Source organism: Carassius gibelio, chromosome B6 (assembly GCF_023724105.1).
Source record: "Carassius gibelio isolate Cgi1373 ecotype wild population from Czech Republic chromosome B6, carGib1.2-hapl.c, whole genome shotgun sequence".
Lineage (NCBI taxonomy): Eukaryota > Metazoa > Chordata > Actinopteri > Cypriniformes > Cyprinidae > Carassius > Carassius gibelio.
In genome coordinates this window covers 4,254,530-4,276,717 of record NC_068401.1, presented here as the reverse complement: position 1 = coordinate 4,276,717, position 22,188 = coordinate 4,254,530, and the positions used below count along the sequence as shown (strand labels likewise).

Sequence of the window (22,188 nt, the reverse complement as noted above, 5' to 3'; positions counted from 1 at the left end):
TAAGGCATCAATTAAGTTTTAACGTACAAGACTTTTTCTTCTAGAATTTCTTGGTTTTGTTTAAACATTTAAACAGCTATATAACAGCAGAAAAATAATTGACTTTGCTAATCTTTCAGATAAATTAAAAATGGACAGTTCTCTGTTTTGTCTTACAGGCTATAAGTTCTTCCAAACACGTGGAAATCCTCTTTATCAATTAGCAGTAAGTCTATCATTATTGTTCTAATTCAGCTTTTATGTGTTGTATTTGAATGCCTCGAGTTATTTACGACAAAGAAAATATGCTTATAAAAAATAGTTATAATATGCTAAACAACAGAAATGGATAAATATTTCCTATTCTCTGCACAATTATTCAGCGACCCACGATTCAAGCGTTGATGCCGTGGTACATGGTTTGGATGTGCCCAGAGCGCCACCCTCCGGCGGAGCGATGAACTGCAGCCATTTCACAGCGGCACGGACACGGTGACCGATTCCCTCACTTGATACGAGACTATTTTAAGATCTAATCGCCGTTCTCAAAAGTTCCCCAAACCGATCGTTTACAGACGCAAAAAAATATCAAATTAATTATCGCAGTCACAAAGAACAAACAGCTGTTTTAATTATGAGCATTATTGACTGAGTAAACTTTTTTAAAATCCAGTCTGAGATGTCATTTATAAATATACAGCTTGAACATAGAATAGCATTAACACATAGTAATTTGAAATATAATAAACGTAATGTAATGTAATACAAAACAATACTTTTAAAGAGGACAACAGTCATCTTTCAGGATAAAAATAATATATAAAGAACTGAGGTAAATAACGGCAACATACAGATCCGTCATTAAAAGGTAACGTTAGGCTATGATTTGCCTATAAAAAGTCATAATATTAAACGATGAATAAAGCAACAACATACCTTCTGGAATTCGTATTCATCTAACATTAACGTTATAGCATAGTTAACATCTCCCCTCAGGACATCATTATTAATAAACAAGACACAATTATTAAAGTTTCATCCCGTCTTGGGTTACGGCATCCAAAGCTCGTCAACCTCCGCAAAGTGGCCAAAAAGAAACAGAGCAGAATGCAAACTTGCCTGGAAAGAACTCTCCAAATGTGAGCTGAAGATGAAAAACAAGCAGCAGAACGGAGAAGTAGTTCCTTTGGTCCATTCTCGCGGTCATTACTTCACATACTCGCTGTCCGTCCGCGCGCGAGAGAACTGACGGTTTCCCGGCATCAGTGATGTAGCGCGCGCGACTCGAGCCGTCAGTCGACAGCTGTCTGACTCTTGGCTCTCTGTACTGCTACGACAAGGGTGTGTGGGGAGGAGAGTGGGTGCGAATGAACGAAGAGAGGGTTCCAATATCCCCCAGGTCCCTAGACCTGCCTGCCAGAAATACTGTGGTGAAGTGATGGTTTAAACACTACCGCGTGCGCTGGAGACGCTCTTCTCGTGCACCTCGCGATAGGGTGCGCACTTGCGCGGTGCCTAAAAGTAATTCAACACCCCGAGCAATGAGTGAGAGAGGTTCCAGACCACTCTAGTTTCATTGTTTTCCACGGTGTTACATACAGAGGCCCCGAAAAAGTATTTGGACACTTAAGACACACTTAAAAATGTATGAATGCTGTGGTGTTAAATAAAATATCAAACCAAGTATTTCAAATATAGTACAAGAACATTTATCATTTCACCAACATAAGTTTTATTTATTAAATATAGGCCTATACATTATATGGAAAATTTGTTGGTGGAACATACCAAGTTAAAATGCTGTAACCATGTCTAAGATGACCAAAAGTGTACAATAATGCCATTAATGGTACTATAATTGTATGTAACCATGATTCTTTTATATTCTGAATAAAATGCATGTTACAATGTTTAGATAGATAGATAGATAGATAGATAGATAGATAGATAGATAGATAGATAGATAGATAGATAGATAGATAGATAGATAGATAGATAGATAGATAGATAGATAGATAGATAGACGTGAGCAAGAGAATGCAAGATCTAGTTACAGAATGCATATGGTCAACTCCATGGTCCATTTATAAGATAGAAACACCCTGAGTGGGCAGATTTCAGTTACAGTGTTTTATGGTTAGACCTAATTTATGAATTCATTATTTAGTGATGTGGAAATCAATGCCTCATTAACACAGAAAGGTGCCCTTTCATTCTTCATACCAACTCACTCTTGTCCAAGAGTCTTCACTCCACTATCAATCTCCCTTGCTCATCCCATTCTATTGGTTTCAGTTGCATGAACGCAAAGGTGTTTTTTTGTTGTTGTTGTTTTTAATTCTGAATTGAAACAGAACAACTACCACCAATGCAGGTTTATTTGGTATTGATAGTGCCAAAAATAAATAATTAAACAGAAATAGTGATTTTTTTTTTTCCATATCGTGATGTATATCATAGTGAAACAGATCACTGAAAATAAAATAAAAAATAGTAGGATGCATTTAAATTATGCAAATTGTATCATACATTAAAATATATATATATGAATAACAAATTGTGACTATTTCTCTGTAACTACATGTTCTTTGGAACATTCTCAAATAATGCTGAAAATTATGATCATCAGGTTTTACACAAACGTTTGGAGCTCCAGTGTCGCTGTCATAAAAGCAAAGAGGTGGCAAACTAAATACCAAAAAACTGAGAAATTCATATGAATTTTTCAAATCAGCCTTACTTAACATCTTTATGCAGGTACTCTCACTTGATATATATAAAAATATATATTAAATAATAAGACTACAAAACGTAAGCATGGCCTCAGTGGCCTCAAACTTTGGAGCCCCACTCTACAGATATATTAAACATAATGACAAAGGCAGAACTAGTGTCAGGCAGCAGAGTTAATAAACACAACAGGGGGCTGTGGATTGAAAAGCACCATACTGTAGGTGCAAATCATTCTGTTGCTGCGAGAGGTGAGAAGGCGTCCCCCCCACACACCTGCCAATAGTTACAGCCACCAGGAGGCCTTTCTACAGCTTGAATGTGTGTGTAATATGTACTCTGTGCCCTAAGGTTTCAACCATTCACCACGCTCATCCCAATCATCAGAAAGGTCATAAAGAACTCTTATAAGCGTCCATCAAATGCATGCAATGTGCCATCCACTCTTCTTTTCTCCTACATTCAGGGAACATCTCTCGGTTAGTCAATAGATTTAATTGGCCGACACAAAGCCTGCTGGGTCGAGTTGGACAATTTAAGAGGCGTTGCTTAAAAAGACAGAAAGTGTGAGCTAATGATATTTCTCTGGGCGGGATTGGAAAACAGTGAAAATGGTAGAGTAGGGAATTAGCTACTGTGTTTTTATGAGTTCACAAAAAGAGTTTTCTAATCACCAGAGAGATGGACTGGCTATTAAGGCTTCAATATGTCTCTGGGAAACTAGAGGGCAAGAAAGATTTTTGTGTGGTGCTAAATTCATGCATTATGTATAAATATTAGTTCTCAACTTATTGATTAAACTGCATGTCTGGAATCTTTAACAACCTCCAAATGCAAATCATAAAGTTATAGATAATACCATACAATGTTTCTTCCAGTGAATGATTTTTATAGCCAAGTTACAGTATTGTACACAGTTGTAGGAAGTTTATTCAGCTATGGCCACTTTTATGATTAAAAGAACATTTTCATCTTTTTCTTTTTGTTATATAAAGGACACATTCAAACTTTCCTAATGCTTTTTTGATTGTTTAATTGTCCAAAATTAATTTTGAGCTATTAAATATTCAAAATAAAAATTGCTTATTAATAAATCCATAATAAACCATTGGTTTATAAACCAATATTTATTTTTTATTCTATGATTATTTCATTCTTCGACTACAATCAGAGACTAAAATAAATAACTAGATACCATTTCAACATATTCATTGCTTGAAAATTAAACAAATTACATCTATACCTCAGTTTTTCTTGGTAAATATGGTGTATTCAGTCAAATTAAACTAATCCACAGGGCAGAGAGTGCTTAGCTGAAGAAACTCTACTTAGTCCAGAATGCACATAGAGTAAGCACTGTCTCCATGCATCTCTAAACACAAGATTAAAATACAACCTTGACAGTTCATTGGCCATACTGAAAAGCTTGTATGCCCACATCTTTCTGATTATATTTAGACTGTATTTAAGTTTTTTTATTGGTTCATATTTTTATAACATAAAGTCTGTTGTTTATTGAAGCTCCTCAGGTAATATTCATTTTCACTCTCATTGCAAATAGGCCCCACAACCTTCAAAACTCCTCCAGAACTTCATTTTAATTCTTCCCGCATGCCACATCCTAACACTTTCGCCCCTTCATTAAATACACTAGACAGCACAACAGGAAATTGCGGTCAGTCAGATCAGATACTTGTGCACCCAGGAAGTTATTGGAGACCAGTGTCGGACTGGAGGTCGGTTTATTGGAATATTACATACATATCGCTCATTGGGATCTTCAATAGCCTCTTATTTTAATTACAAGACCACTAACATCGTATTAATGTTTCATACAGGTTCCAAGGATACTTCAGTCAGAAATAAAACTCTGCCATTGTTAGACACCCTCATGCCATTAGAAACTGGAAGGACTTTTGTGAATTAAAAAATAAAAAATACAAAATTTCAACTGGTCAACTATCCATTGGGGACCAAGGGCGACTTATATTCTTAAGTGAGTGAGCTTTTAAGATTCATAAGAACTTCAAAATCACAACCAAGTTGCAACTCCGAATTTAATGAACTAAAACTTAAATTGAACTAAATTACAATATTTTGCGCAATATCTCTTTCATCTCAGTGTTTGTTTAAAAATGACAGATTTCCCTTTTTTATGGAACATTAAAACAGCTTTTTTGGTTGTTGTTAGTGTTTCTTCTTTTTCCTCTTCTTGATCTTGATTGATTAGTTTTTCCACTAATTCAAATTCTGTCATTGTTTACTCACTCTCGTGCCATCTAGAATCTGTAGGATTTCATTCTTCCATTGAACACAATCTGCTTTCATTTTATTTAAAGGGACATTCTCCCTTGTGTTCCAGAAAACAATAAGGTCATACATTTTCAGATGACATGAAGGTGACTAAATGACAGAAACACTTTTAGGTCAACTATTCCCAGAGCCACTTGTTTTAGTAATATTCAGTGCACATACAAAAATTATAAGGGTTTGTAAACAGTTTGACAAAATGGAAAGAACCTAAACCCCAGTCATGGCTGAGCTACAACTTCCAGTTCAATTAATTAACTCCTCTGGTGTCAAGCTAAACAAACACCTTCACAAACAGTTGTAATTGTGCATGAAGTTTAATCAAACCAACTCTTGTGTGATGAAGTTCTGTAAGAACGGCCACTGACTTTAATGGATTACACAGCCATGAAACTTCAGTTAGCACATCTTGTTTGCCTAGCATCGGGATATTAGGTCCTCCGTTCCAGGGCAGACACCGCTGTGTAACTTCACATGGACCCATTGCTCCTTCCCATGACTTCTCTTTCAATTAAAACAACTCAAACAATGTCTCTCCCTGCGGAGCCGTTTAATGAGAGGACTAATGTGTAATATCAGCTTCACCTCAGTGCTGGAGAAGAGCCTCTCTGGCCTTTTAATACCAACGCATGTGTGCTCGAGAGACTCGGGACCCCCTGCTGTTTGCAAGAAGCGAGAGCTCCCGGGACAAAGACCTCTTGTGGAAATGAATGACTTTCCACTGAACTCATCTGATGTCAAGACCGCATCTCAAGGATGCAGACAGTGACCTGAAGACCTCACTGTTAGTTCAAAGTGTTTAGGGGTAATGTGGTGAAGAAGGGAAGTGTAGAGTGAAACTTGAGCGAAGATGGAAGCCCATTACTCATCTAAAGAACTGCATAGATCAATTTTGATGCACTACCTTGGACATAATTTAATGATCGTGAGATCAATAGTCATAATCTTATGTGCTGAGCACATTAAGAGGCTATCATTTGGAAAAGCACCAAAGGGCCCAGACAAGGATCGGGCTGAAAGGAGTCTGAAAACATATTGGGAACTTAGCTGCACAATATTCTTTGTAAGTGCACATGGCAGATAATATATTTTTGATTCAATCATGCAGTGGCTGAATATGGCCAATTATAGATGATTTGATGAGCACTTCCCAAAAGGCCAAGATTAGATTTCAATTTTACAACGAAAATGGATAAATTAAATAAAAGTAGATCTATTAAAGTAATGGAAAGAGAAAAAAAATAAAAATAAAATAAATATATATATATATATATATATATATATATATATATATATATATATATATATATATATATTAAAGGGATAGTTCACCTAAAAAAATTAATTCTGTCATTTTTACTAACAATCATGGTTTTAAACTGTATGTCTTTCTTCTGATGAACACAAATGTGTCCAAATGACACTGGACCCTGTTGATTTCATTGCTTGGACAAAATAAAAATAAAATAAATAGCAGCACCAAAATATCAATGCTTTTCAAACTGAGTTGCTTCTGTGTCAGGCTGTTTGGGATACTGGAACATGAGAAACGAGAAGAATAAAATAAAATAAACAAAAATAACATATTTTATATAACATTTATAAAATAGGTGGGAACATTTAATTATTTTATTTTATTTTTATAAAAAAATGTTCATCTGTCATATCAAGTTAAGATGTTCCTTTCCATGTTTAAACGCAACATCACATAACTTCTTTGTAGGCCAGTTTGAATTTCAGCATTCACTGTCAAGGGAATTAAGATTTTAACTATATGAATAATTCATGTGTTCAAGCACGTTTAAAAACATTCATCTGTGCAGTGGAAGCTTGTAACAGTGGATGGGATGTTTCCTGTCCCGAGTCTCTGTGTATATGCTCTCAGATTCACAGACATCATCTGTGAACTTGTGTAATTTCAGGTAAATATTTGGCCAGATGATGCCAGTCGTCTGAACAATGTCAAAATGATTGCCTGTCAACTATTATAACCCGCATGAATAACATTTTCTGGAAATTCATACAAATATAATAGCCCCTTTCACTTGCACTCATGGAGAATAGGACAAACAATTAAATAATCTTGGCAATCAGGCTTTAGACGTCAAACCTCATACAAAGGACCTGCGAGTTAATTTGCATTCTGAATGGAATGTTAAATCTCACATTGTCCATGTCACAAAAAGATGCTTTTCTTCCATCAGAGAAGTCAAATCTTTTCTTGACTGCATTATATAGTTAACTCACGCCTTTTTGTTTTAATGATCGATAACATAAAATCAAAATGGAAGTTTTGTGGCTTTCAGTCAGTGCGTGCTATTCTCATCTATATCCTGGGTTACTTATAAAACTTATCTGAACAATATGCATTATATTACATAATATTACAGATTTAAGAAATGGAAGGTTTTGTTTGTATGGTACCAGTATACAACCCATGCAGGTTGTGAATGTACAATGGCAAACATATATTTCAAAACACATATGTTTTTCAGTCATCTCTCTAGAGAGCAGCATGGTATGCCATATCTAACGCACACAGAAAACGCTGCATTTTTCTGCATTTCATCCTGAACAATACCTCAAACCTTTGGGGAGACAAGGAGAGAGGAGTGCACAAGTGTAATATAAGAGGAGATGAAAAATAAATAGCATTTTTATATGATTTTCCACCCCTCCACATCAGTTTTATAAAAGTGGTGCAATGGGATGCTATGAGAGACTTCTCTAGTAAAAGGTATTGGGTGTGCAGAGTAATAATTTTCTTTCTCGGGCCGCTCAACATTGATCTGTGCTAGTGAAATCATCTCTGGGCTGTTATTAAATCATCATAGCACAGTGGTACACCACACACACACAGAGAGCTCTTATAAAACAGAGACAAACAACAATTTCTTATTATTTTACATTATTGTACCAGTACAAAAAATATAACTTTTATATCTGAAGTAACATGTTTAAAGGATGCAGTTTGATTATCATAAAAAATTAAACATTATTAATAAATTAACCAAATATATTTGTGACATATAATGATCATATATATATTAGATTTTTCCAAACACATACACGCAACTGTTCAAAGGTTTGTGGTCAGTAAGATTTTTTTATATTCTCTTTTGGTCACCAAGCCTTCATTTATTTATTCAAAAGTATTGAACAAAAACATATTCTGAAATAGAAGAATGAAGATTGTTTCCGAAGCAATTAGTGAAACATTTAGAGTCTAACCAGTTGCTTTATCGACAGCAGTTTGGATTTAGAGACAGATATTCCACTCAAACTGTTAACTTATATAAGCCTCATTGGATTTAGGGAATGTTATCGGGGCAGTGTTCAACTAAATAAATTAAATCAATTCAAAATGTCATCAGAAGCCATTCAGTGGTTTAGGTCTTGTTTTGGTGAGAGACAGCAGTGTGTCAGGGTCAATGGTGAGTCAGCTCTGCAGACAAACAATATAGGAGTACCGCAAGGTTCTGTACTTGGCCTTCTGTTGTTTACAATGTACATAAATGACACTGCCAGATGTATGCTTATGAAGCTGTCGTCTCTGTGTCCACTACAACACCAAGCCTTGCAGGTGAGCACCTGACACAGGCATTACATGACATGTTTCCATGTACTTCTCCATATGAAATAGGCCTGCAAGGGACGTATTTGAGGTGCGGATTAACAATGAAGTAATTGAAGCAGTGAATAAAGTCAAGTACATCTGTAAGGTCAAACCAAACCTAAATTGTTTTCGTCTTATTAGAAGGGACTTGTCATATTAAACTGCAAACCTAATCATGCATGCAATGATATTTTCACATTTATCATATTGTGTCAAATTATGGTCACAAGCCTCTCCAAATAAATTAAAGCCTATTATTTCAATATACAAACAGGCAATAAAAGTTATGAACTAAAAACCCATGACATGGCATCATTGTGATGTTTTAAGAAAACATAACCTTCTTAACTTCAATAGTTTCATTGATTTTAATTATCTCAAATTGTTTTTTAAATGTCTAAAGAATCATGTTTCACGAGATGTTTCACCATGTTTTCTGAATTGGTCCGTAGGCAGAGCTCTCATATGGCAAACACACGAGCCACTACTAGTGGTGACTGTCTTGTTTCAAAGTATAAGTACTCTTTTGGGAAATCTGCTTTCTCGGCAAAGGGCATACTTATTTAAAACTAGAGCCCAATCATAATGCTTTTAACAGAGGACTTAAACAATGGTTAAAAACCAAACAACAGTTCTCACATGAATGGTTCTTCATACCAAATTATTATTGCTATCTATCTTGTCTTTTCTTTAGAGCCTATGTATGTAAAAAAATTCTGAATATATTGTCCCTTCTTTATTTATTTATTTTTTTATTTTTTTATTGTTGTTGTAATTTTATGGTATATATATATATTATTTATTATTAATTTATTGTTAACATTGTTACTATTATTTATTATTATTAGCATTGTTATTGTTTGTTTTTGCTCTCTGAAAAGCCTCCCTTGGACTGTTGTGCAAAGACACTTAAGCAAGTGATGTCCATGATAAATAAAAATGTAATAATAATAATTACAATTTAAAATAACTGTTTTCAATTTGAATATATTTTCAAATGTAATTTATTCCTGTGTATTTTCAAAATTGTATTTAAAAAATTAAAAATTTGTTTATTCTGCCCCCCCCCCCCAAAAAAAAAAACTTATTAACATTAAACAATAATATTCATGAAACAATATATATTAGATATTCTTAAATATCCATTTGTTTAATACATTAATAATTATATAATTAAAATATAATTAATAAATCATTTGTTATGGCAAATCATTTATTTGGAAACCAGGTTTTCATGAAAGCTCAATGTCCAAATGCATTATATTAAACATATTATATTACATATGTGTTGTATTAACATATAATTGAATATATCGGTGTCTCGATGTATTTGCTTCGCACACAAGATGGTCTAACGCTACATTTAGATGATATACACAAGGAGCTTGCGAAGTCAGTGGCCTTTGCTAATCCAATGCCAATACCAAAGAATATAGCCGCATTTTGCAACTGAGAAAACGTTTTGCCACGGAAGCAATCACAACAAGGATTTACTAGATTTTCTTCTTCTGTGATCTTTACCATTGTCAATAACAGGGCACATAAATGGCAACCCTGATTCAGTATTTCATCATGTCGAGGGGTCAGACAAGAATAGTCCAGCTGAAAAGACACTGCAGGGATTTTGGAAAAACCTGGCCTTGAAAATCCGCCTCTTAGTCCTCGCTCCCTGTGAAAAGTCTCTTCATCATTAAATAAGAGCCAGTGACACACACATGGCCAGTCACCTCCGTGGCTAAGCAGATAATGGATTAACCGATTATCCCATCTGAGCTGTGCTGAGCTTAGACGACTTCACAGTTCGTCAACATCCTGGCAGGTCAAGGCATCATACAGGACGGATAATGATAAATGACAAAACACTGGCGCTGACTGGGTAGCTTTAGATAAAGATTAGAGCAGTCGATAGTCTGAAACAATTAATTGGGAGTAATCTGTAGAATTAACTGAAGTTTGCCACATATTTCCTTTCAAAATTAAGACCCCTTGATTTAAATGCGTTAAAGTCAACATGAAATCAAAAGCTCCGTTTACTTTCTTAATACATGTTCTTTCTCGTATTGTGTACATTTTGCAGTGCTACAGGAATAACATATTTTTTGTAGCCTCATCCTGGTTCCCTCCACAAAAACCCAATTGGATTTTTCCATTGGCTTTTGGATTAATGCTGAAAATAAGCTCTGTGATGAACAAATGTTTATGATTCTTACACATTTTGTTCATCATAATAAACTTTACAAATTCACATAACTTAAATATTTTGTGCTTTTTGAGCAAAAGAAGTAAAAAGCTAATGAACTACACCATGATTGCTTGAATTGGACTCTGCCAAAGTCTTTATTCAAATAAATAACCAGAGAGATTTTAGATGTTGCCATGATGACGTTTATCTGTCCACAACCTCTTTTGTCCCATTTAAACACTTGTTAGAAACCGCCTTTTTCAAGACAGGAAAAAGCTTACACAGATAACAAAAGGGGGTGTTACTGATGTATTTTGTTATAGAATACAACACAAAATTAAATTGAGCTTGAACTATTCACCACGGACCTCATTTCAGACATTAAACCAAAAACCCAATCTAAAAATGCACTTCAGGACTTCAGGACGATGAAACCAGAAACTGAAATACTAACTCTTTTCTGGATTTTCGTAAACAAAAATGTCATCCTTAAGCACTCTATTCTAGCTTGAAAAGTAGAGCATGACGCTTGCAAAACAGAGATGGGTTCGACTCCCGGGGAATGCGTGCACTTGATACAATGCCTGCTTTGAATGCAATTCAAGTAGCTTTGGATGAAATCATCCGTCATATATGTAAAATGTAATTATTCAATGACAATGTTGTCTTTGAAATCTTTCACCAAATGTAAAAATTGCTGAATAGTTAATGAAGCAGTTTGTTAGATTACTATTTAAACAATAAAATCTGAAGAAGAACAGTTCCACTGGGATACATCATATAAGTGATGCGAGCAGCAAACTTACGATGAGAAGAAATCCAGAACTGTGAACTTGTATCAACAGACTAAACTGCATCATGCATGCCCAGCCTAAATCCACAAACGACTTTTACATTTGCATTTAAAAAGGCTTTGCTCCATCATTAACTGATAAGCAAAAGTCTTACGGCAATAAACAAGCCTGCAGCACTGTTCTGAACTCAAACTCCTGTGTCTGGCTTCTTATTATGACCAGTCCTTAGGAAACACACAGAACAGTCTTTTAAAAGTCAAATTAGATAAAAGCAGTAAATGTTAAGAAAGCACAAACAAGACCCCCAAATATGATCATCCTTGTATGAATGTCCTCCATCCTGAAATTTAAACAGCAGCCATATATTTTAATTTATAAAGACACCGTTAATACTATCAATATGCCATGTGTAATGGAAAATGTTTAATTTCTGAAACATAATTTTTTTTTGGTCTACTTGCTACTGTAATATTAGATGTAGATTTATTTACATTTATTTCATCACAAATATTTATTTATAAATATGTATTTTCATTCACATTTAAATAATATGTATTTTTTATATTTATTTATAAAAAGTCAATTAAAAATTTTATATAATGTATTTATTTATTAATTTATTATTTTAGTATCAAATGTTTAAAATTAAAAATTAAAGTTAACATTTATTTTATTTTATTTTATTTTACACAGACCCTCTTGTACTTCCTGTCAATTTGAATATCCCTAAAATAAATGGCATTTAATTCACTTTATACAAATAGACACATTACAGCATCTGAAATAGTTAAAAAGTAAAAACAAACTAGCTATATATCACCCTTCTAGTGTTCATAGCAGTGCGGCTGTCGCTCCACATGATTTCTCCTAGTGCCAGCCCCCAAGGGAAGAACCTTAACATGGGCTTGCTCTCTATTCATCCTGCTTGCTACCCCCTGGCGGTACAGAGACAACTGGGCATGTTGAAGCCAGAACGAGCAAACAGAACATTATCTCAGATCCCCGGATCACAGCCGAGCACAGAAGGGAGGAGATGGCAGTCTGTGGCCAGGAGGCAGGAGCGAGCCGTCACTCACTGCTGCTTCTAAGCACCGTATGCTAATGCTTTATGGCCTATCTCTGCATGATTCTGTCTCTGCTAAATCTCTGTGTAGTTTAGCATTAGAACAGATCAGATTTCTTATGTCTTGTGTCATATTTCGCTTCTAGATTGTTCGTTGGTAGCAAAGAAATCAGTGGTTCAGTAAGTAAGTGAATAAAACAGCTCATCCATCATAAAAATTCAACAGCATCAGTATTGTTGACAAATGTTGGCACTTAGTAATGTTGAATAATGAAAAATGTTTACATTACTTATTCATCTTGCACATGCTTTTGTTCAAAGTGACTTAAAAAGAAGGGAAAACACAAGCAATTAAACATAAATGAGCCGAAAGTGTTAAAAAGGGTTATCACGGGATTTTGTGTTTTTCGGACTGCTATCCATAAAACCCACATCATTTAACCATATAAACAATAAACTAACAAATTGAAAGTTTAACTGAAATTATTTTAATTTTTTAATGTTTTTTGTAAATATATACAGTACAGACCAAAAGTTATGGAAACATTACTATTTTTAATGCTTTTGAAAGAAGTTTTGAAAGATACAGAAAAAAATCAAAAATACAGAAAAAACTGTAATATTGTGAAATATTATTACAACTTAAAATAGTAGTTTTCTATTTGAATATACTTAAAAAATGTATATATATATATATATATATATATATATATATATATATATATATATATATATATATATATATATATATTATTCCTGTGATGCAAAGCTGAATTTTCAGCATTATTACTCCAGCTTTCAGTGTAACATTCAGTCTATCAAATGGTCATTTAGAAATCATTCTAATATTCTGATTTATTATGAGTGTTGGAAATAGTTCTGCTGTCTAATATATTTGATGAATAAAAGGTTAAAAAGAACTGCATTTGTTCAAAAAAATTCTAATAATATATATTCTAATAATATATTTTCTTTACCAATACTTTTTATCAATTGAACACGTCCTTGCTGAATAAAAGTATTGATTTTCTTTTAAAGAAAAAAAAGTAAGTATTTTTGATCAAATAAATGCAGGCTTGATGAGCAGAAGAAACTTCTTTCAAAAACATAAAAAATAGCAATGTTTCCAAACTTTTGGTCTGTACTATATATATATATAAAAAAGAAAAAAAAAGAAAAAAAGAAAAATATAATTTAAATAGCTTTTTTGTAATTTCATAGTTATTTTATGGTGATATTAAGATTAACATTAAGTTAACATGCAAATGATATATTCCAAATTCAGCAATAATCATGACTGATTAATTGAATCAATTTTGCAGTTGAACACACACTTTATATGTATGCGTGATGTATGCCCTTGTTCAAGCTTTCATCATTTACATGTATTTCTCTCTGATACCTAGACTTCATCAGTGAACTTGAAGTTTTAGCAGGCTCTGCGGTATAGTCCTGACATCTCAGGAATTGCTCACTCAACTAAAACTAAATAACAACAAACGAGAACAGAACTTCCTCCTCCTCAGGACAGGATAAAAATCTCTATCTCTTTCAGAGGAATGAAACACACATTCCATCTGAACCGAAATGAAGCTTCTTTCCATCATAAGATGCAGTGCATTTACAAACAGTCCTGGCTAGAGGCGCATATGAGCAAAAGACAATATCAGTGCTGGGGATTCATGCATAACACTTTGCATATAGATTTCACAAAAATGTCTGTGTTCACAAAAAAAGTTGTTTAGGGTTTCTTTTAGCTGCTCTCCAGAGTACAAATTCACTGCAATGGAACTCCTAGTCCAATATGATTCAGCCTTTCCTCCAAATTATGAGGGTGGCCTAATGTATATTTGATAGTGTCTTTGTAAAATGCAAGATCAATAACACAGACAGTTTCATTTCTTTTCTTTATTGCTCTCATAAATTAGAATAGCCTTTCCCAATCCCAACTAATTTAAGGGCTAAAAACAAAAGATATTGCTCTTCAATATTTTTAGAATATAACTATTACTTAGAATACTGGGTATTTGTTTCAGATGTCCCATTCTTTTGGGTTGTGCAATATAGTGCAAAAAAATATTTTTTTTTTTTTTACTGTAGGCATCTGATTCATACCCACAATATTTAGTGACATGAAAAACCCATCTAAAGTTGTAATAAATAAAAAAATCCATAAAAATAAATAATAATTATTTTAAAAGCAATACATTACAATATGACTTTAAATATTATTATTGTTAATAATATGCAATCCAGCCATGACATGTATGTAATTTACAACTCAAATATACAAATTCATACAAAACTATAACCTCGCAATCCAGCAACTGTCCAATCAGAATCAAAAATTCCAGAGAGCTGAATCAGGGGCCGTTCAAAAACGCGTGGAAAACGCGAGGCGCGCCGCTTCCTCCTCCAAAGCCCTAGCACAGAAGCGCTCCTGAGGCGGCTGCCGTTGCTAAGCAACAATGACGCGCTCTCTCCATGAAGACGCGGTGCGGACGCGCCTGGAAAAAAGAGCGCGTGTGCGTCGCAACCGCTTTCATTATTACGAACGCGAAAAGATTCTGAAGGTCCACAATCAAGATCTAAAAATATCAAATCAAATATGCGAATCCTGAAAAAAATCCAAAGCATCACAATAGAGCAGACAAAGATCCAACCAGGAGAATAAAAGAGGCTTGGAATCTCTGAATAAATGTTTGTCTGATAGGTTCTCCAAAAATGTTTAACATCTAAATGAGAGCAAAAGGAGGCCATTGTGTTTGGGTCTTCAGGAGCCCACCGATTGTTAATTGGGAGATCTGGACTCCTGCAGAAAACTGTCTGTGAGAAATCTGGATGTTACCTTTGACTCTGCACTCAAGTAAACAGATCAATTCGGTAGTCAAATCCAGTTGCTGCCAATTAACATTGCTTTCAAAAGCCAAGAGGTTTTTTTTTGTCATTTCAAGAGCTAGAGAGAGTGATCCATGCTTTGTGTCCTCACGGCTCAATTATTGTACTTCCCTTTATATGGGAATGAGCCAAGCAAACATAAATCGACTCCAGATGGTTCAAAATGCAGATTTGATCATATCTGCCCCGTATTATGCTCTTTGCGCTGGTTGCCACTCTGTTACAGAATCAAGTTTAAAATTGTAATGTTTGTTTTTAAAGCTCTAAGTGGAACGGCTCCTGAATACATGAGTGGTCTTTTAAGCCCAAATATATCTGCCAGACCATTGAGGTCTTCTAAGAAAAGAATGTTGATGGGTCCTAAATCAAGACTGAAATTGAGGGGTGACCGTGCCTTTTCAGTTGACGGCCCAAAACTGCGGAATAGTCATCCCAGTCTACCTCTGATTAGTTCCTTCAGAATCTGAATTTAAATATAATTTGAAAACATGCCTTTTTTCCAGGGTTTATAATTATATAATTAATTGTCCTTAGAGTATAAGGATCTATCACACCTATCAGTGATTTTTCTCATCTTTAGTGTATTTGCGGTCAAAACTGTTTATTTTTAGCAATGTTTGTTCAGCACAGTGCTCAACTACTGTTGTTTTTATTGTGCTTTATAAATACATTTAGTTTTTTAGAATCCATGCAGAATTCAGAAAATTACAACAAAGCTGACACAACTCACAATGTTTGATCATAACTACAAACAAATGACAGACAACTAAAAAAAAAAAAAAAACTGGTCAACTTATTTTCTCTATTAAAGGGACACTAAGTAGGAATTACTCCCATCTAGTGGTGAAATTGTATTTTGCATTCAAACTAATTTTGCTCTCCAGCGCCTCGCTTTTTCAAATGCGCGCTGCATCTACGGTAGGCGATATGTACCAAAAAGCTTTGACAGGATGTCTTCTAATAGCACTTCGTCGAGTTTTCCTTCAGGTGAACAGGTGTATTTCAAACAAACTGCAACATGACAACTAACAAACGAATGTTACAGTATGAATTACTGACTGTGGAAAACATGAAATATTGTAATTAGTAGTTATGTCTAATTTATTCGTTATATTTTCTGAATTATATGCATTGTTAGATATAAAAAAAATATTATAATAAAGATTGTAACACTGACTTACCTGTCGAGAAGAAAACTGGCCACTTCAGCGTCTCTTTTGAAATCTTTATCAAGCATTAGCTCTTTCCACCTAGAAAAAGCTTCCCCGACATTAACTCTTGTTTTCTGTAATCTACGGTCACGTTTCCTTTTACGTTCTATTTTTTTTACTGTTTTGGTGACTATGTTTTCTTCTCCTGTGGCGCGGCATATGTATGGTCCATAATAAGAATGCAATCCAGACTTTTAAACTTGCCGGTGCAGTTTCAAGCGCCTCTCACTGCTCTGCACCTGCGTTTCTGGCTCTGACCGAAAACGCGCTGTGGAAACGCGTTGGCTTAGTACTTTTTGTCCCTCTCTGCTATTATAGTTTTGCAAGATGGCGGAACTACATGGAAGCCTCCGTCGACCTACCCGTCCCATGTATATAAAGATAATAAATTCTTCATTTACAAGGATTAGTTTAAACATTGGCATAGGTATTTGTACACCATTGAGGGCATATTTATGAATAAAAATATTGATTTTAGATAATAAAATACCTAAAAAGTTACTTATTGTCCCTTTAATGTGCTAGTTTTGTGTCTTGTATCAATCACTATGTGCTCCGTGCATCATATTTTGGTTTATAATACTGTAGGGGAATTTACAGTTAAACCCAAAAAACAGTCATGATGAACAAAGATCAGGAGTCAGAGATGCGATCAATAAAAAATAAAAAATCGAATACCCTGGGCTGGACATCAGGGAGACAGAAAATGACGGTTTCCTTCTGGGCTGTCTCTGCATAGCTGCAAAGACAGACATTCACACACATAGGGTGTCCTTGCATTAATATGAAGTGTCGGTGATGCAACTATGACGAATGTTTCCCTATCTAAATAAGGCACAATGTGTCTAGGCCTGCCTGTTTAAACCTAGAATCAGAATCTAGAATCAGATTTAATCTACAGACAATATTTTCAGTTTGGGCTTGGATACGTTAAAAACAAACTATCTGCCATCAAATCTGAGCTTTATTTAACTAACATCATCTCAACTTCACATGGTCTTTGCAAGAATATAAAAATGCATCTTAAATTTGTCTACTTTAATATAAAAATGCACTAACCTTGTTAATTATGCAGTCCATGCAACTGAGTCACAGTTCCCAAATTATATGGACAAGTGTGATATGTTGCTTCCAGAGATGCTTCTGACGTTGTTTCTGTATTCCTGAAGACGTCTGAGAATGGTGACTCTTGATGCACTGACACCAGCTTTAGTCCACACCTTGTGAAGATCTCCCAAGTGTTGGACAGTATTCTTTAAGCTTGCTGTCATTCCTGTTGCTTGTGCACCTTTTCCTACCCAATTCCTTCCTTCCAGTCAACTTTGCATTTAATTTGCTTTGATACAGCACTCTGTGAACTTTCAGTAATGACCTTCTGTGACTTCCTCTTTGTGGAGGGTGTCAATGGTTGTCTTTTGGACCATTGCCCAGTCAGCAGTCTTCCCCATTATTGTGGTTTCGAAGAACAAGAGATACCCAGAATTCTACTGTAGGGATGGTAATTTAATGAAACTCAAATGTAAATATTCTAATATTTTGAGATACTGGACTTTTGAATTTCATGAACTGTAAGCTCTAATAATCCAAATTAAAATAAAAAAAATAAAAAATAAAAACCTTGAAACGTTTTATTTTACATGTAATGAATCTGGAATAAAGTTTCACTCTTTGAAAAAAAAGAAAAAAAAAAAAATCACTATATTCTAATTGTTTTTAGATGCTCCCCTATTGCTGGAAGTAAAAACATCCCACATCCAACTTTGCATGGAATCAGTGTTTTATCAATATTTTGAATTAAATTTTATTTGTATTTTTTATTTAATTTTTAGAGATTTAGTTGTCTGCTTTTTTTCATTTTATTAATTTTTTTCTTTTAATAGTTGTTATTTATTTTCAGTTCGGTTTTAGTTTTATTTATGTACTATTAGTAATTTTAGTGCATCAACTTAAATTTCATCCACTTAATTTCAGTTTCATTTAATTAATATATTTTATTTCATTTCACAAAAATATTGTAATAGTTTTCATTCGAGATTTAGTTAACGATATACCCTATGCACCATGTCTTCCTTAATAACAATTTGACAAAATAAATAGGCCTAAATAAATAAATGGATATATGGACTTTTCTTTGTCACATTACATCAGCAAAAATGTCTAGATCTAGTCTTCATTTCAAATGCATTAATCTTAAAATGCTCCCCTATCTTCTGCGGAGAGTGCAATGAATTACAAATGTCAAATGAATTGGGAATCTTCCAAATGTAAATGAACTCCGAGCAGGTGACAGATTCAACTGTGTGTCACGGTGCGATCGTCAAACTCGTTCTAAATACAGATGGCCTTTCTCGAGGCAAAGCTTTACCTTAACAGGTGACAGGGCTTGTCAAACCCTTCCTGTGACAGTAAGGGAGGACAGAAAAAAAACAAAAATTAAACTACCCTACAAGAATAGTCCTCATTATAATGGAACGTCCCACCAAAAGTGTCACTACCTCCGTGTGTTGAGGCGCAGGACACACTGGTGTGACAAGGGGGTCTCGCATTTTTTCAAAGTTGTTTACAGTCATTGTTGCTCAGCTCTCTCTCGCACGACGGTTCACAATGACAGTTGACTCAGCCCCGCGCACGGCACGCCGGTTATATTTGGGCTCTTGAATGCCACAAAGAAAATTGTGCAGATATCATCCCTATGTGTACAGTCACAAAGCCACCTAAAGCTGGAGGATAAGCATAGCCCGTGTGCTGCCTTTTACCGAGATCTGCAGGGAACACGGGGCGACGGATCAAGCGGCCTTCAAGTTTGCCCATGTCCGGTTTATCCGAACAGCTCAACGGAAAGAAGATAAGACTCGAATGGAATACAAACCGAGAGATGGGAAGAGATCAGGAGAATGAGGTGATGATGCGTGGGTAGCCATTGATTAACCTTACAGCGGTGACCCATGACATGTTCCTGCAAGCTGCTAAATGAGGCCCTGTGGATCTGTGGAATGGATTCGAATAGTAAAATGTGTTTTAAAAAATATCCAAAATATGTCATAAAGGAGGAGGAGGGGGATGTGACTGTGAGGAGCTTTGTCCAATTCTGCTGAGCTTTCTTTGGAGTTCAGTGGGCGCAGATTCTGTGTGGGCCATCAACTAAAACTTCAACAGGCACAATAATAGCTCTCCATTCCCTTCACTCATTAAATATTTAAGCACACAAAAGATATCAGTTCTGTTTCACAGCAGGACCCCTTTTCTTTTTAAAGCTTTGACAAAACCAACAGAAGTGAAAATAAAGCAAGTAGCTATAATGATTTGGTAACAATATGTTTCTGGACTAACATAAACTAACAATTTTACAGCATGTGTATCTTCTATTTTAATGTAGGTTGTGTATACAGTAATATCTATAGACCTACTTTTATTTTTATAGGCCTTCTTTTTATTTTTCGGTTTAGAAAATGCTTCAATCTGATCAAAACTGACAGTAGAGACATATTTTTCAAACTGTACAAATCAGTCAGTTCAATTCATATAAATGCTTTTATTTTCTATTCTGTGTTCATCAAAGAATCATGAAAAATAAAATCTATAAATAAATGAAAAAAAAGATCCACAAGATTAATGTAAGTATACATATCTTAAAACATACTATATATATATATATATATATATATATATATATATATATATATATATATATATATATACACACACACTGTATATGTATGTATTAATGTTAATAGATACAACATAAATATTTACATTTTTAAAATGTTTATATGAATAAAATATAATTTAATTATTAAATGCACTAAAACTGATTTTTATTGGTCAGGCTGCTGTAGAACAGTATTGTAAGTGTAAGAGACAATAAAGGAAAAATTGGACAAAATATTTTAAAATCCACAGAATTTTTTTTAACTAAATCAAACACTGATAGGGCATGCTTAAACTTTTCATTCATTCTCAATTAAAATATATATGAAATTTGAAACTAACCAAGCATTTGATATTCCCATGATGTAAGCGTTTACTTTCAAATGTTTGCTTGGGAATTCACTGAAAACCAGGCACAAATTTTACAAAGCTGAAATCACTCAGAGTAAAGAATTCATGTATTTTTCTAAAAGAACATCAAATCTGGGACATTCACTGTGCTCAACACCAGAGTCTACACTCACTCCAAAGCATCTGAAGAATCGCAGTGTTTTTCACTTGCTAACAGTCATCTCTCTAGGAGTCTGAGGGCAACATTTCACCCAGGAGGGAAGTGTTAAGTGTGAACCCACTCAGCAAGACCCCGAGAGCAGCTGCTTCACAGAAAACCATGCCCATTATGTTTGACATTTCTCATCAGCCTCTCGCTGGAAAACCACAGGAGAACTCTTGTGAGGTTCTTATATATTTATTCCAGTTATTTATTAATTACTTTCTGCTTTCACAGGGGTGTCATAGAAATTCAGATTTACAACAAAGCCCCATGGACATTTTATGATGTGAAGCCCTGACAGATACTTTAAGGTTACAATTTATGTACTTTCTGCTCCAGACAGAATGCTTCCAACAAATGTATTATCTATGAATGGCATCTGTGGCATTTCATCGATTATCACAGACATGTTCAACTCATCTCTCAGTTAAAGAAAAAAAAGTGTACAGTATATTTATAATTTATGCCTATGGATGGAATCTACTCATAATAGCTTCAAAAAGGTGATTGTTTTTGGTTCCCCAAAGAACCTTTCAGTGAACTTTTTTTTATATTTTCTTTTTTTTAGTGTGAAAAACAATTTAAAACATCTAAAGAAGTTCCATGGATGAGAAAAGTTCTTCATGGAACCAAAGATGCCAATAAACACATTTTGTGGGCTTAAAATGTGCAACTTGTGTTTTTTAAGCACTAAAATTAAATCTTCCACTTAAAAATATGTTATGTGAGCTGTAAAATCACCTAATTTATGCTATTAGTGATGAGACTACTTTTTAGGCAAACAAGCTGGTAATGCATTACCAAACAACTTTAGCTTGTTTTTACAAATTTAAGGACAAGCCAAAATGCTTAGCTCCATTTCTATAGCCCAAACAGAGCATGCATTGACAACACTGAGATCATGGGTTTTATTCTCAGTGATTCTTGATCAAATGTGCACTTGTAGTAGATGCATGCTTAAATGCAATATAAGTTGCTTGGGAGAAAAGTATCTGCCAAATGCATTAATTAAATGCTGTCGGTCTGTCGTATAAATGTAATGTCTTTCTGTGAGAAGTAATAGCAGGACGGAGACTTGGAACGAGAGAGAGATGAATGTGAAAATACAACAGAAATACAGTGATATTTAAAAAAGAATACATATATGATATAAAAACATTATAGCTGGAGCTTTTGGAGCGGCTTCAGAACGAAAATCCTGTCA

At 34.5% G+C, this 22,188-nt stretch overlaps 1 protein-coding gene across 9 annotated transcripts in view; it reads right to left on the bottom strand.

Moving 5' to 3' along the window:
• ptprt (protein tyrosine phosphatase receptor type T) overlaps window positions 1-1,438 on the bottom strand; it is a 233,346-nt gene extending 231,908 nt beyond the window's left edge. For 6 of the 9 annotated variants that reach the window (XM_052559577.1, XM_052559568.1, XM_052559569.1 and 3 more), the window contains exon 1: window positions 1,095-1,438. In XM_052559577.1, the coding sequence (XP_052415537.1) occupies window positions 1,095-1,186 (92 nt within the window). In that variant the 5' untranslated portion in view covers window positions 1,187-1,438. The remainder of the gene's footprint in view (window positions 1-1,094) is intronic. The other 3 variants (XM_052559573.1, XM_052559574.1, XM_052559576.1) reach the window with 1 other exon arrangement.
• Window positions 1,439-22,188: the final 20,750 nt, after the last annotated feature.